Source organism: Falco cherrug, chromosome 6 (assembly GCF_023634085.1).
Source record: "Falco cherrug isolate bFalChe1 chromosome 6, bFalChe1.pri, whole genome shotgun sequence".
Taxonomy (NCBI): Eukaryota; Metazoa; Chordata; class Aves; order Falconiformes; family Falconidae; genus Falco; species Falco cherrug.
This window is the reverse complement of record NC_073702.1, coordinates 7,184,447-7,200,232: the sequence shown is the minus strand read 5'-3', so window position 1 is coordinate 7,200,232 and position 15,786 is coordinate 7,184,447. Positions and strand designations below refer to the sequence as shown.

General features: G+C 40.0%; 1 protein-coding gene across 1 annotated transcript in view; it reads right to left on the bottom strand.

The window, feature by feature from the left end:
* ME1 (malic enzyme 1) overlaps positions 1-15,786 on the bottom strand; it is a 185,174-nt gene that overhangs the window by 137,325 nt on the left and 32,063 nt on the right. The window contains exon 2 of the mRNA XM_055714270.1: positions 168-301. Within this exon, the coding sequence (XP_055570245.1) occupies positions 168-301 (134 nt within the window). The remainder of the gene's footprint in view (positions 1-167; positions 302-15,786) is intronic.

Below are 15,786 nucleotides of genomic sequence, written 5' to 3'. Positions count from 1 at the left end.
TGAAGAAAGCATTCTAGCAAAAAAGTATGTATTTAGCTTAATGATTCCCAACCATCAACCACCACAGCTTGAAAAAAAACCCACAACATTTCGTCTGTACTACCATAAAAAAGAAAAAAGGGATTATGGTTTGATAACTGGGGTAAAGTTTCATAGCCATACTTTACCGGTCTAGGTCAGATGTCAGTCTTTCAAAATTCTTCAGAATACCATAAACCTGGGCATCTTGACCAAGAAAGCAAGGTGGCAATAATCCATGAATATTCAACTGTTGTCTCTCCTCCAAGGTAAAAGCCATGCCCTGAAAAATAGAAAAATAAAAAACATTTTTTATACATATATATGAGACACGTCCCTTTTAAGAAAATTCTGCAGCAAAATAAAGGACAGGTAAGGTCAGCATTCGAAAACGTAATTATTAAACAGAATTAGTAATTATGCAATGATTTTGGAAAAAGTTTTTATTGAGTCATAAGAGAACAGGCCCGTACAGTACAATAACTCCAGCCCAGCACAGAATATGTTAAGGACCTCTGACACTGCAGGATTACCAGTAAAAATATTAAGTTACAGCTGAAGAAGACAGCAGCAGTATATTCTCACTTACTCATTTGTTTGGCCACTTTCTAAACACAAAGCATGGATAATATTCATTTTCAGTGTAAACATTATGCTTTTGGTATCTGGAAAATTTTCAAGACCATTAGTATATCTCAGACGTTCATGTGAATTTTCAACAGAACTCTGTGATACAATATAGTCATGTCTATCATTTTATAGTCAAAAAGCCTGATTGAGCACCTACTGAAGTCAGTCAACAGAAACATGGCCATAGCAATGCAAACTTGTTTTTCAAATTCAAATTCCATTACAGTAAGAAAAACCTATACAGACTGACTGGATTTCCTTTACTGCATTCAGAAAAGACATGTAAAAGTATTTAGTATGTTACATGGGCAGTCACAGAATGCTCAACACTTACATCCAGCTTGTGGATTGACAGAGACTGCCAAACAGCTGCTTTTTAATAAGGTCTGTCTAAAATATCTTCGGAAATTACCCAAGCTATTGTAAGAAGCAGATGCCTTTACAGCAGAAACATGACCATGGGTTTAGCACACCAGTATCGAACAGCCTGACTGCTGATTTTTTGTTTTGCTGTGGCAACTACAGCCAGGCAGGACTGACGGATAGCATCAGACCTTTGATAGTTTTAGGGGATATAAAGAATGTCAGAGGAGTTTCTTCCATATGCGACTTATGAAATCTAAACATTGGCTTCACACTAGAGCCACTGGTTGGTGGCTTGACACACGTTACAGCTCTCCTTTAGCATCGCCCTGCACTGCTTCTATGGTAGAATCCGTACTGGCAGATCTGTCTTCGAGGTCTCTCTTAGGTTAACACCAAAAATGTCTATAATCTTTGCAACATGGTTATCACGTAGCTTAAACATATTCAAAAGTTAATGTACTAGAGATTAGATAGCATTCATTACTCTGTCAAGAAGATATACATATGTGTGTGTGTATACACATATGTAGACAAGCCATTACACACTTACCTGATATTCAACACCTACTGTACCACTATATACAAAGTACATTGTTTTTTATGAAAAAATATCTGAGAAAACACCTTGGGCAATATGAAAGAGGAAAAAATGGCAATGGGAATGTTCCTGCATTTACTCTCCTGTGGAAAATGAATACTACTAAGATACTTTCACAACTACCTCTATAAATATACTTCTAAAATTTCTTTGTTTGTGCTACCATCAGAATTAGCTAGGTCAACAAGTGATAGGAAAACCTAGGTAAAGAAAAAGCACAAATATAAAACGCATCCTTCAGTGTACATTTGCACTACTCTTGCCTTTTCCAGAGAACAAATTCACGATCCCTTACACAATGCCATTACTGCCCTTCACACACCACCTAGTGAGTGATACAACATGATAAATACATACCAGCTAGTTTGATTACCTGGACAGGCGTCTTTTCTATTTTCAGAAATAGTCACCTCACAGGGCTCATTCTTAAGAACAAAAGAATACTACAAAACCTTCCTGTCTTTTATTACTCTACACTTCATATACCATTCTTAATCTAAATAAATTTCAAGTGGTTATGTCATTGTTGCTTGGAAAAAAGTAGGAAAAAACAAACGCTTAAGGCAACCCCACCACACTGTCTGCACTAAAACGTCATTAATCAAGTTATTACCCTAAAGTGAAATGATGACCCAAAAAAAGGAAAAGAAAAATTTCATAATGAACATTTCACAGAACATCAAACATTTCCAGAACATGCTTCCCCCACACATAGACATGGAGGGAAACCAAGTTTAATAAAGGTCAGTAACTGTTTTGCTATAGTTTTCCATGCACTCAAGATTTCAAAGGTTTCCAACAGCATACACAAACCCTGTCTTTTCTTGACCCTCCATGAATTTTCTGTGGCCAGATACGTAACGAGTGTCTTCAGCTGCTATCACATCTTGAAAAGACCATGGAGGAAGAGACAGTCAACACTCCTCAGGAGTTTATTCAAAGTTGATCCCTCTTATCTCCGGTAGACTCTTCTTGGCTTTAAAAAAACACACATAAAAGCTGTGCACGCGTGCTTACATGCACATACACTTCAGCATGAGTTCCAAATGGCTGGACTTTTGGGAGCTGCATAGTTTTAGTGGATTTCTCAGTGCTGGCAATGAAGTGGCAATCCAATTATTCTCTGCATCTCTCCCCTGTTACTACTAGTTAAATTTTCTGAAAGAATAACATTCACAAAGGTCTGTGTTTTCCTTCACTTTAGGAATAAGATATGTACTTTAATTACCACGATAAAGTTGCCCCTCTTACTGGAAAATAAATTTTATTTAGACACTGGAAAAGTTGATGCATCTTGCCAAGTGCCTTTCTAAAAAAGCACTTTGTCTTGGAATAGCATGTTTTCCACATATTGCTACAGCTTCTACAGTAAATGTTAATTTCTTTTGGACATTACTACAAAAATGCAGCACCCATCTATACCTCCTGCTATACCTGGTTTGAAAATTCTCCACTTGCACAGTCTTATTTGGCACATGTATTATGAATTTTTCAAATTTCTCAGATGGAATGTTAGTTCCTTTCCCCCCCTCACATACCATACACATTCTCAAAAGAATTATCATGAAAACATACCACCTGATGATATAATAAAAGACGGCCATTTTATGAAATATGCGTATGCTATTTCATCTGCTTACAATAGAAAGAGCTCAGCTACATAAAATTTGATGGTTTATGTCTAGATTTCTTCCACTAACTTCTCAGATTCTCGCTTCTACGTCAGAATTCTTGGTTTTCTCCTGTTTCAAGTGCCGTTTCCCAGGCATCCAGCAGAGAGGGCTCTAGGTCCAGCTTGGTTTACACACTCCTTTCTCTTCCCGAGAGCCGCACTTTGTGCTCACCTGGACGGGACACACTTCCACCATCTAAAGTGCTCCCCAGTTGTAGCAAGAGCCGTGGGCATTCTTATTTTTCACTCTGAATTACAAATAAGTTGTCCAAGAAGAACAACGGTGTGACAATCTAAAAGCAGCACAAGGGCATGAGACCACAACCATAAATATTAACCTCTGCCTAAATCGTTTTGATATATTCACTGCTCTATGCCATCAAAAGATAACATATCCAACATAGAAATTAAAAGTATAGTTATTATTAAGCCTCCCATGTAGGGGGTTGCAGTTCTTCAATGGTTGTGTTTATATGCTCCTTTATATGCTCTGGTTTTGGTAAAATCAAGTTGTTCTTCAAACCCTCATCATCCTCTTTTCTCACAAACTTTTTGGTCAAGCTGTTGGGTTGGGGTTTTTTATTGTTCCTTAGACACAAATTCCCTCTTGCATTCTCAATTGTGCAGAAAGCTCTTTGAGTCTGTTTTTTCCATTTTCATTTTCAAGAAGTTTGACTCACTGCAAACGCATTTAATTCTGAATCCGTCTCTCCATTTGTAATGTTGTGAAGTTTTGTAATTGCAGCAGTGATTGCTATTACTGCAGATTACTCAGTAGTCTTTCATTATTTAATCTCTACAGGTTTATCAGCTCAGCTCTTAACTATATATTGTCTGCCCAGCCTCTCTTTTTTCCCCCCAAACCCCTCAACTACAAGATTGTTTTATTGTGACATGTATACGTGTTCAGTTGCAGTACTGAAAAGCCATAAAACAGAATAAACAGCACAACATCATCTTGTATCAGATAGCTTTTTGCACTGGCTTTCAATTGAATTCTCTGGCAATGTTTGAGAAAACAGAGAGCATGTTCAAAATATTTCAAGAGCTGTTTCAGCCTATGTTCAGACAAGTCTTACCCCTTAACGCAAATCAGATTGCATTGACATAGTTTTTGTTTAGATAGCATATCTGAAGCTCATCTAATTGCTAAGTTTATAAAGACTTCTTAAGAAAAAAAGACAGTGCACTAAAGTAATGTGTGTATCCTGTTTGCACACTAACAAGATTCAGCTTCACTAAAGGAGCCAGAACCATCTCCAAACAGTATTCATTGCAGGGATCCTCCCCCAGTTTCTTTCAGGACTTAGCCCTCTTTTGTTTCAGTAGGCCAAAATTTCTGGTTTTAGAAACTCCTACTCATTTAGGAAAAAAAACTTATTTCCTTCTCTTGGCCTCACTGCAGGTATGCCGCAAAGCCATTAGGTTGACAGCATGCAGAAGGAGCCACATCCAAGGTTCTCTGACTCAGTGACTCTCTCCTCAGCCTCTGGTAGGAGAAGATCAAGACCCGTAAAACTCCAGGTCATCCCTGGAACTAAGGAAACAATCATCAACACCAACATCCAAACTCAAGCGCCCACGTATATATTTGAGCTGACTGTGTCTGTGGAGGGGGGAGGGAAGAAATGAAGAGCAAGGTAAAAAAGTATAGCAAGGAGGTATATCTAGAAGTACCATCTATTCTACAAGAAAGAGATCTTTTGGATTGCTGTTCTAAGGTATTACTAAAGAAAAATCACACTCTCTGAAGTATTTTGGGAACAACAGGCAAGCAGGTTCATCATTGTCTCAGAGTCCATCAAAGAGTAAAAAAACCTCTCCATTAAAAAACTCATTCTATGTATCTAAATCATAAAAGTAACCCTGAGCAGAGTAAAAGAGGTCAGGGAGCACTCTGCCAGGCAAAGCTCAGAGAAAATCCCACAGCTTCCTGAAATACAAGTCTGCTCAAGAGCTGAACCAATTCTTTGAACCAATGGACTTGTAGAACCCTACATTTCCATATTCTTAAAAAAAAAAAAAAAAAAAAAAAAAAGGAAATGCAAACAAGATGAATGCTCTTGGCTAAAAGACCAAAAACATTTTCTGGTTACTGGAGAAGAGGTTTTTTCCCCCAAGATGTGTCAAATGACAAATCAGTAGTTGCCAGTCGCATATCACCTCTTACCGCTCACACCATTTTACGCACAAGGCTTCAGGAGAAATTCAACTGCAGAACTAGACACAGTCCTTAGGAAAGCATGATCTTTGATATGCATAACTAGTACTGTTAAGGAAGAATCCAAGTCAAAATTAAGAAAACAATTTTCTTTTGCTTTATTTTAAGGAAAATCTCTTAGGCTGAGGAAGCAACAAAATGTATGTATAGTCCTGCTAGGTATGAGCTACTTAAAGAGTTTCAGGCACCCAAAATATCATAAGCCCCCTTAAGAACAGAATATTAAAAAAAAGCCAAACCCCAAAAAAACCCCTGAATACAACCGTGCAAAATTTTACATGTTCAAAGAATTTTTTATAAAATCTCTATAAAAATATAGCGCACATGATTTATCAAGTGCTATAAGCTACATTTAAGAGTTTAATGATCTGCACATCCAATTGAGATATTTTATATAATTAGTATTTTTAACAAACCACCTTAAAAACAGGCAAAAATCACATTTTACAATCATTTGCCTTCCATTTCGCGTTTTTATTATCTGAACATGACTTCAGAGAAACCATACAAATACTTTAAATACTACATGCCCAACGCTCATTTCAAGGCACAATACCCCAGGAAATAGTTAGAATAACTAATCTGAGCGCACTCTGTGTAATAAACTCATTCTGCTGAAAACAAATGTGGTTCATGGCAAGGCACTGGGCTTGGAGCATTACATGTGGCTAAAGATGTTAGTGTTAGTTCTCTACCCATTCTTGTCATGACTGACAAAAAATATTATAAGCACAGGCGAGACTAATGCAGCTATCTGCGTGAACATCTCTTCTGCAGCCAGCACTTTAGGCCAGACCAGTCACACAAAGCATCCCTGCAGGTAAGGAGAGGGGAGTAATTTTTTTAACAGTGCAAATTCACACATAATTTTCTGTCACCAAGGGTCTTCTTTCAGACCTGAGGAAAAATTTAGCTCTGCAAACCAACAATTTACATTAACTCAGAGCTTCACATGCCTTCTTAGGAATGATTTGTTGTAAAAACTATATGCAAAATACGGCCTTGAATAGCAGAATCCAATTTTGATGATAAAAAAATCAGGATTATTAAAATTTTAGAGACAAAAAGTCTCTTTTAAATGGTACTCTTGAAGACAAGGGAGAAAGATGACAAGTACAATTACAAGTTGGTAAGAAGAAAGGGTATGATCAGCAACAGAAAGTTACCACAGTTTGAAGATGTGTAGCCTTGAGTTAAGAAATGAAAACTGAATATGAAAACGCAAACCTTCTGTTGTAACCCTCTGGTAACCCACACAGAAAAAAGCTCAATGAATTTTCAGAAGCAAAGATTAGCAACCATTTGCAATGAAATCTTGTTTAAGATACTCTCAGACTGCAAGTAGAAAAGTCACTGATGAGACAGAACTGCCATTTAAAAAAAAAAAAAAAAACAAACTACAGTAGTTTTTTCCCCAAAACGATGCTCAGATCCCCACATGGGCATTTAGTGGGGCACATCGATCAGTTATGGATTCTGCATTTTGGATTAAGGTTTAAAAATGGTGATTAGCAATCCACTCACTTCTTTGGCAGAGGAACTGTGGGTTTGTTGTCTTTACACAGTACCTAGCACACAGGTACCTTGGCCCAGAGCCGAGATCCCTAAAACAGCAGCGAATCCTGCTACCAAGTGCCTGCACTGGAGCTTGGAAAGGCCAGGCACATACAGGTAACCACCCTGGCTGGCAGGGGGAAGGAGAAAGTCAGAAAAGGAGGACTGGTGAAGTGCAAACTGCAGAACCCAGTTTAGATAAAGGACTTGTGAACAGGCATGCATCAGGACTTGTGAGACTGCAAGACACACTGAAGGTAAATAAAAATAATAATAAAAAAAAAAACTTGTATAGTTGTATAGTTGATGGGCACAGCACTGACTGTATAAGCAAAGAAGGAACTGTCCTAGTTTCAACTATAAAATACCAAAAGGCAGAGGTTCTGGTTTATGCATATTTTTTAAACACAGCTTTTTAACAAGTATTTAAGTTGAAGAACTACATTCTGCCATTTGGCATTTATAATTTCAAGGCTGTTTTTCCAGAGTTGTGATTTATCTGCTGCAGCCTGTTGAATGCACAATTTTTTTTGCAGTTTTCAGGAAAGCTGAGAGATCTGAAGTATATTCACAGCTCAATTCTAGGTCCATACGATTTTCAAAAGCCAACTTAAAAAGTCAACAGGGGAAACTGAAACAAAAGTCAAAACCAGCTTCCAACAAATAAAGGACAAATAAATACAGTAGCTAATAAACACATCCAGGGACTTATGACTCAAAACTGATGCAGATGGCCAGAAGGAAATCAGACTTCTCTTGGCAAATTCATCATGGGAATGTGTGGGCAGCTTGGCAGCCTTGCAGTGAGCTGATAGAGTGATTGCATACAAGCATGATTCAGACCAGCACATCAGAAATGACTCATCATAGCATTTCTAATTTAGCAGCCTTCCTTTAACCTACTGTAAGCAATTATCTGAGTAAGTAAGCAAACCTATTTTAAGTAACTTTTTGTATATATGTTTTATTATACATATACGCAGTAAAATCTTTTTGCATTGCACAATCCCTCCTCACGTTAAGTCTGTGAAGGCTGTATTACACAAACAGCACACAATAACAAGCTGAACAGTAAAACAAGTCACCCAGATAATGATATATAAAAATATATCACATGCTGTAGTATAATGTAGGATGGGACTGAATCTAGTTAGACACTAAATTAGGTGTTCATACGCAGTGTAGGTAGCTATCCCTTCCATGATAAATATAGAGTATTTAGTACTGATTAAAATAAAAAGCCTAAAGATCCAGCTCACCCTAGAATAGTTACCTTGTAGTCAGTAATTCCAACTGCTCCAATGACTATACCAACTATAGATCAAATCCAGATTTGTACACATAGGCACCTGCTGTCAGCTGAGAGGCTGGAAGGTGCTGGAGAAATCAACACTGAATAGCTCGTTATGGCAATGATATCAGCTATAAATCAGCTGCATGGGAGACTTGCACAGCAACAGATGAAAGCCAGGCACAACACTCCTCTGTATCTCAAAGGGCACTAGATGCTTACATGTGGACTGCTGCATCAAGCCCCGATTGTCCTTTTGACGCCTCAATCCACACGTCCCATTAAAAATCATCTTACCCTGAATCCTTCATATTATTACAGGAATTTTTAATCTAAAAGCAACCAAAAAAATGCAAAAAACTAGAGCTGCATTTGTACGCTGGTTGTCTTAAAAGCATATTTCACATAGTTTTAAAGACATAAAATTATCTACAAAGTACATGTAAGGGGACAGAAACGCCCAGCACCAACCTCCCAAACCTGTACGTCTTACAGCACCTGCAGCTGAAATGGTTAAGATGCTCAGGGAGAGCTGTGTTAGAGCAAGATCTGCAGAGGTGCCTAGCCTCCCGCTTCTCAGGTGAGAGTAACAGTCCCACAGTTTAGCAAGCATGAGCTGGTGTGAACGTGCTGCTCCATAGGCCCCCTTGTCCGTGGATAGAAAGTACCTTCCAGAACACAGGAGGCAACACTGTGCCCGCCGAGAGGCAGCATGTGAAGCCTCCCAAGATCTGCTGAGCTCCAGAGACAGGTCATGCTGCTCACTCCACAAGAGCTGAAAAACTCCTCACACCCAGAGTCGTCAGCTGTGCACGAGGACCCCAGCACACGCTCCCCTCAAACCGCGCAACTCAGACCACATCCAGGGGGTGGCTGCTGCATCCAGACAAGGGCTGTGGAGAGATACCTGATGAAACCAGGGGCCCCGAGGGACTTTCTGAACACCCAGCTCAAAGGCGCATCAGTACAAGCCCCTGGGGCTGCCCTCCCCAGGGCTGCTGCTCCCACCCGGGGGCTACAATGAACATGTGCATGAGCGAACTGCAAGCTGGCTCAACTGGCAGTTATCTGTAGTAGCTTGATTCTGTCAGTAATAACAGCTAAATTCATAACAGACTTACTAAACCACGCTGGTTGTGATCTGTATCTCCCCTGACTCAGTCCCCTAGCAGGGACATCGCGCCTGGGCAGAGAGACCCGTCTCAGCTCTCTTGGTTGCTGCTTGCAGACAAGACCAAACAGCAGTGTGAAACACAGCTTAAACTGTAGAGCCAAAGCTGAACAAATATTCAGAGGGTTTTTTTCGTCCATGGCTATTTCTGAGCCATTTTTATTAGTTTAAAACTCCCTTGGGATGTGTTGACCCTGCAAGAGGCCTACTTAGGAAAGCTCTGGCTATGGGAACTATTTGGAAGGAGACAACAGCAGTTTACAACATCGCTTTCCAATTTGTTGAACATATTTTTATGACAATTTTCAACACAGTTTACCTATGCTATAGATTAAAAACACTTCAGAGCTCTAATCCCTTGGATGACTCATAGTAGCAAAATTAATCTTGTTAATTACTGCCTTCATCAATCTTGTCTGTCTTCTACAGATGTATCAATGTGCAGCTGCATTTTTCAAATTAGAAATTATGGCCACAGGAATTAAAAATTCCATGCATGACAGTGATCTTGTTTTTAAATAAAAAAATCACTAAGTTTTACTCAACCGTATCTGAAATTCTACTTAACAAGTTAATTCACATGTATAGTAGATGCTGTGAGTCAGTAGTGGTATAACTCTAATCAAGGATGCCTGCGATGCTGCCAGTGGAATAACTAACATGGAATCTCTATTTCTGAGTGAATTTTAGACAAGCATAGTATCAGCTGATGTGAATATGTTGCTAACCAGAATGATTCCAAATAAAATGCCAAATAAAAGCTAACTGCAATAATTTTATAAAGTACAGTCTCCAAGTATGCAGTCTCCAATGCACAATATTTACATTTGAAAAATCAGATATTGAGATATGATTTTCATGTAGGTAGAAGAGGAATTTCAATGGCTGCCAAAAATTCCATCTGTCTAAAATAAGTACTTAACCAAATACAGGTTAGTAAGCTGTGAAATCCTGAGGGGACTTCATAACCTGATATGCTTAACAGATTTTATTGTTGCCTTTCAGAGACTAAACAGATTACCAACTACCGTATTCTGGGCTTGTGATAAAACTGAGCAACAAATTTCTCTTCCCTAGCATGATAAATAACACAAATATTTTAAATAAATAAAAACTATAACACAGAATTGCTTAGAGGATGGCAGAGGCCAATCTCAATGCTAAGGTCCTCGCTTCTAGCACTGCAATGGTATAAATGAAACCTAAAGAAACAGTCCAAGATAATGCAACACAAATGGACATGAGCAGAAAGAAATGGCAGAAGGCACCTTTCTGCAGAACGACTGCAAAGAAGGTGCAAACTTGAGGCTTGTTTGTGGGCAATTAAAAAAAAAAAAAAAAGAAAAAGCATCTTCTACATTATGACAACTCAAAAAAGTAAATCTTTCCTCTGATGAGCTGGCTACTAAGTGCCTACTTGGCTTGCAGTTGCTGATACACAGATGCCTGACATCTATGTTTTCCTTCTCTCCCAGTTTCATCCCGGGTAGGTGCTTTTCTTGACCCATAGCTGCTCCTACCCATGTGGTCCTCAAGCTGAAAGATGACTACATGGCAACAGCTCCTTCCACACCTTTAACAGTACCAGCATCATCAGCTTGGGAGGATTCTCCCTACTGCACCGATGTGGTGAGAGGGAGACTGGCCAACCTGATGAAACTTGAAGATTTGACCCAAGAGCCAAGGGTACTGAATTGTGCTGACATCAGTCACACAGATGATCACATTACCCATGGGTAACATACTGTTTCACTGTGTCTAAAAGTTATGTGTCTATTTGAAATTAGTCCTCTGGGGACCCTCCACAAACTATGGAGAAAGACTGAGCGGGACTCTGGAAGGTACCCTTTTCTCTTTTTTGTACTATAATGTAAACAAGTATTTCAGACTAAATGCATGAGGTGAATTCTTTCCATTGCCATAGGCAATCCAGGATTTCTACTACCACACTCTATGACCTGTAAGTTTTTTGGTCATATGCAGTCATAGCATATATTGCATGCCTATCAATCATTTCCCATGCTACAGATTGCAACTTACTTTTCCTTTTGTTATCTCAGTCTAAGAGCTGGTAATACATGTATACATGAAAATGGCAAAGCCTATCCAAACCCTTTGTTTGGGGAGCCTGCTTCAACCAACCTTGGCATTTGTTCTCAGAATTCAGCAGTACATTAACACCAAACTGTACAATAAAATCAGTACATTAAACCCAAACTTTTGCAACGTGCAAAATCAACACTCTGAATGTACCTAATCTATAAGCACATCCTTAATTGCTACCCAGCAGGTAGATATTTGTTCCATTCTTGCCATAACAGTAAATATCCTACTTGCAATATTCTCTTATAAGTAGAAATCTATTCCTTCTCACTGAAAAATCACTGAAAATTCATGTTATCACAAAAAGTGTTATCACAAAATGACAAAGAACAATTGCCAAATTACAACTTTGAGTCAGCTGACCAGCAAATAGCAACAGATTCTCTTCTTTAATCACAAAGTAAACATTTAAAGCTGTACATAAGAATATATGTACATTTGTATCTATATATGTAATCTGTATTATTACCCTGTTTACATCCCTTTTTTTTAAAAAAAAAAAAAAGTTCATGTGCTTTAGGACAGAGGCCCATCAACGATCAGGTGACCATACAGCATCTGCTTCAGATGACATTAACTAGCTGTTTCAGCTGTAGTTCTGTTCTGTACAAGTGTCACAGTTAGAACTAACAGAAATATTTAATTTTCTTTGGTGGAATACGCAAAAAGCTTTCATGTTTTAAAATTCTGGTTTTGGTAGGATTTGTTTTCATTATGTCAGCCTTTAACCCAAGTAAGTATCTTCATTTAATGTACCATGAAGTTTTGCAAGAGCATGGTGGCATATGGTACATCACAATATCCCACCAGCACCCACTATATGTTTCTTGGTCAAACCCGAATTTATATTTGCACATTGAAATAGAAGAACTAATGGGAAGTAGCTGCTACATGCCTTTGACAGAAAGGTATCTTTAAAGAGACAATCCTGCCCATAGGTATATTTTCCTTACTTGATTTATAATCTACAGCGTGACCAAGTTCCTATTCACATACCAAAATTTAGATGTCTTGATCTGTAAACTGAATCCCAGCTGATATCATTTCTAGTCAGCAATAGATCCAAGACTCAAATACAAACCTTCCCAACACCTCCAATCTCAAATTCCTACTTACAGTAAAGTAGTTGTCAGCTTTTCTTTAAACTGATTTATTCTTGCAATAAAAATATTGTGCAGTGCCCATGCACATTTTACTTTTATCATCCAAATGTTTTGTAACCAAGTTTTCCAGAAAAGTCTCATCAAACCGATACTCAGCCTCTTAACGCAAGACCTGTTTTCTAAGTAACACAGTTGACTTATTTTACTAATACCAGTACTGACTTGGACTGAACTGGGTGCAACAGCGTTTTCTTGCTGGAACTTCCCTCAAGTCAAACAGGTCTCCTGGATACATCCAGGCTATGCAACTCACTAGCAGAAATGGCTGGCTCCAGTGACATGCATGTGGAAAGCTAACATCAAATACCTAAACCTAAAAAAACGTATGTACCCCCGATTTCTGGTCTAAGCATCAGCACAGCATCACTTACCCTCAATAAGCAAACAAATTGTAAGCCATCAGTGAAGCCTTGCAGACTAGGAACAAGAGGGAATAGCTCTTAAGTAACCCAAGTATCCCAGTCTCTAAAAGAAGCACCCACAGACAGATGTACTTCCCTTACTGACAATGGGCATTTAATGGGTATTGGGAAACGTGCAGGGCTATCAAGAACACTGCAGTTTCTCCCTGAAAAAAATATACAAGTGCATATGCAGAATTGCAGACCTTTCCCCGAAACCGTAATCACCAATCTCTTCCTTCCACAGTATCGCCAGAATTTATTGATGCTGCCACTCTGAAAAGTAACTTTTCCCTCCCTCCTTCTCCCCAGGCATCCCCAGCTGAAAAGAGCTTTGCGCTGCGCCTGTGAGGAGAGAAACAAAACTTCTAATTAAGACACACAGAAATGAGAGACAAGCATATGATGATTCCTTGAATAATATTGGATAGATTGTAAGATATCTAGTATGCAGCTGTAGTACTGAACCACTCTACGATCACAGTTGACTTGCACTACCCTGACATCCTAAGTCCAAGCAACCAGCCAGGTCTTACAACCTGGAAAACAAACTCTGGGCTTGCGATCTAACCACCTATCTTCGGATCAGCATTGTGCAACCATTGATTTCTCTCTTCTTAAAGGCAGTATCACATAACCAGTAACTGCAAACAATAAATCACACTGCCTTCTTCATTAAGCAAGTAGAAATGTTAGCTAACTTAATTGGCTTCAAAAAGAATTAATAAAAAAAATATGGCAAAAGATAATATTACTAGGTCATTATACTTCACTTTCTGATAAACTATGCCAGACAGAGTTATATTACCTAAAATGTAATTTAATTTCCATGGCCTCAACCCTTATTTTCCAGACTATATCAGATGGCTATTCAAGAATGTAAAAAAAAAAAATATATCTGTGTGGATAATAATGGTGAATGTTTTTATCATGTTTAATGCAAAAAACAAAAAAACACTCCCAAAAAACAACCACTCTGAACTTCACTATAAATCTGTGCCAAATACTTAATCCTTGACAGCTTTATGAAATGTTGGGGGCTATCCTACCACTCTTTTCCCTTTACAAAGTACAATACAGTGCAAGTGTAAAAGCAGATGGCTTTTATAGTCAGAAACGAAAACACTAAGAAAAAGAAAATTCTTCAGATAACAGACCCATCTCTAACACCTCTGAAAAAGTGCATCATCAAGGGCCTCACAGGATTCTGACCATGCATAAATCAAAGCATTCACTGAGGAAATAATCCAATCCTGTTTTGAAGCAAGAAATTCTTCTACTCATATACATATAGCCAACATAAATATAACAAAAAACCCTCTCCATTTTTTTTTTTTTGGCAGTTCGTAGCACATTTGCATGCTTCATTGTCAGTAGTATCAAAACTTGGTGTGTGGCGGGATGACCCTGGCTAAATGCCTGGTGCCTACCAGAGCCACTCTATTGCGCTCCCCTCCTCAGCCGGACAGGGGAGAGGAAATATAATGAAAACTTTGTGGATCAAGATAAGGACAGGGAGATCCCTCAGCGATTACTGTCACGGGCAAAACAAACTTGACTTGGGGAAATTAGTTTAATATATTTCCAATCAAATCAGAATAGGATAATGAGAAAATAAAACCCAAATGTTAAAACATGTTCCCCCACCCCTCTCCTCTTCCCAGGCTCAAGTTTACTCCTGATTTCTCTACCTCCTCCCCCCAGCAGCGCAGGGGGACAGGGAGCGAGGGCTGGGGTCAGTCCATCACACATTGTCTCTGCTGCTCCTTCCCCCTCAGGGGCAGGGTCCTCACACTCTGCCCTGCTCCAGCCTGGGGTCCCTCCCATGGGGACAGTCCCCCATGAACCTCTCCATGGGAGTCCTTCCCACGGGCTGCAGCTCTTCAGGAACTGCTCCAGCGTGGGTCCCTCCCAGGGGGTGCAGTCCTTGATCACACTGCTCCAGCGAGGGTCCTTTCCGCGGGTCCACAGGTCCTGCCAGCAAACCTGCTCCAGCAAACCTGCTCCTCTCTCTCCAGGGGCCACAGGTCCCGCAGGACCCTGCCCCGGTGTGGGCTTCCCACGGGGTCACAGCCTCGCTGGGGCATCCCCCTGCTCTGGCGTGGGGTCCTCCACGGGCTGCAGGTGGAAATCTGCTCCACCATGGATCTCCACGGGCTGCAGGTGGAAATCTGCTCCACCATGGATCTCCACGGGCTGCAGGTGGAAATCTGCTCCACCATGGATCTCCACGGGCTGCAGGTGGAAATCTGCTCCACCATGGATCTCCACGGGCTGCAGGTGGAAATCTGCTCCACCATGGATCTCCACGGGCTGCAGGGCACAGCCTGCCTCACCGTGGGCTGCACCACGGGCTGCAGGGGAATCTCTGCTCCAGCGCCTGGAGCAGCTGCTCCCCCTCCTTCTGCACTGGCCTGGGGGTCTGCAGGGTTGTTGCTCTCACATAGTCTCACTGCTCTCTCCCATTGCAATTTGTTGTGCAGATTTTTTTTCCTCCTTTTTGAATATGTTATCCCAGAGGCGCTACCACTGCTCAGCCTTGGCCAGCGGTGGGTCCGCCTTGGAGCTGGCTGGCATTGGCTCCATTGGACACAGGGG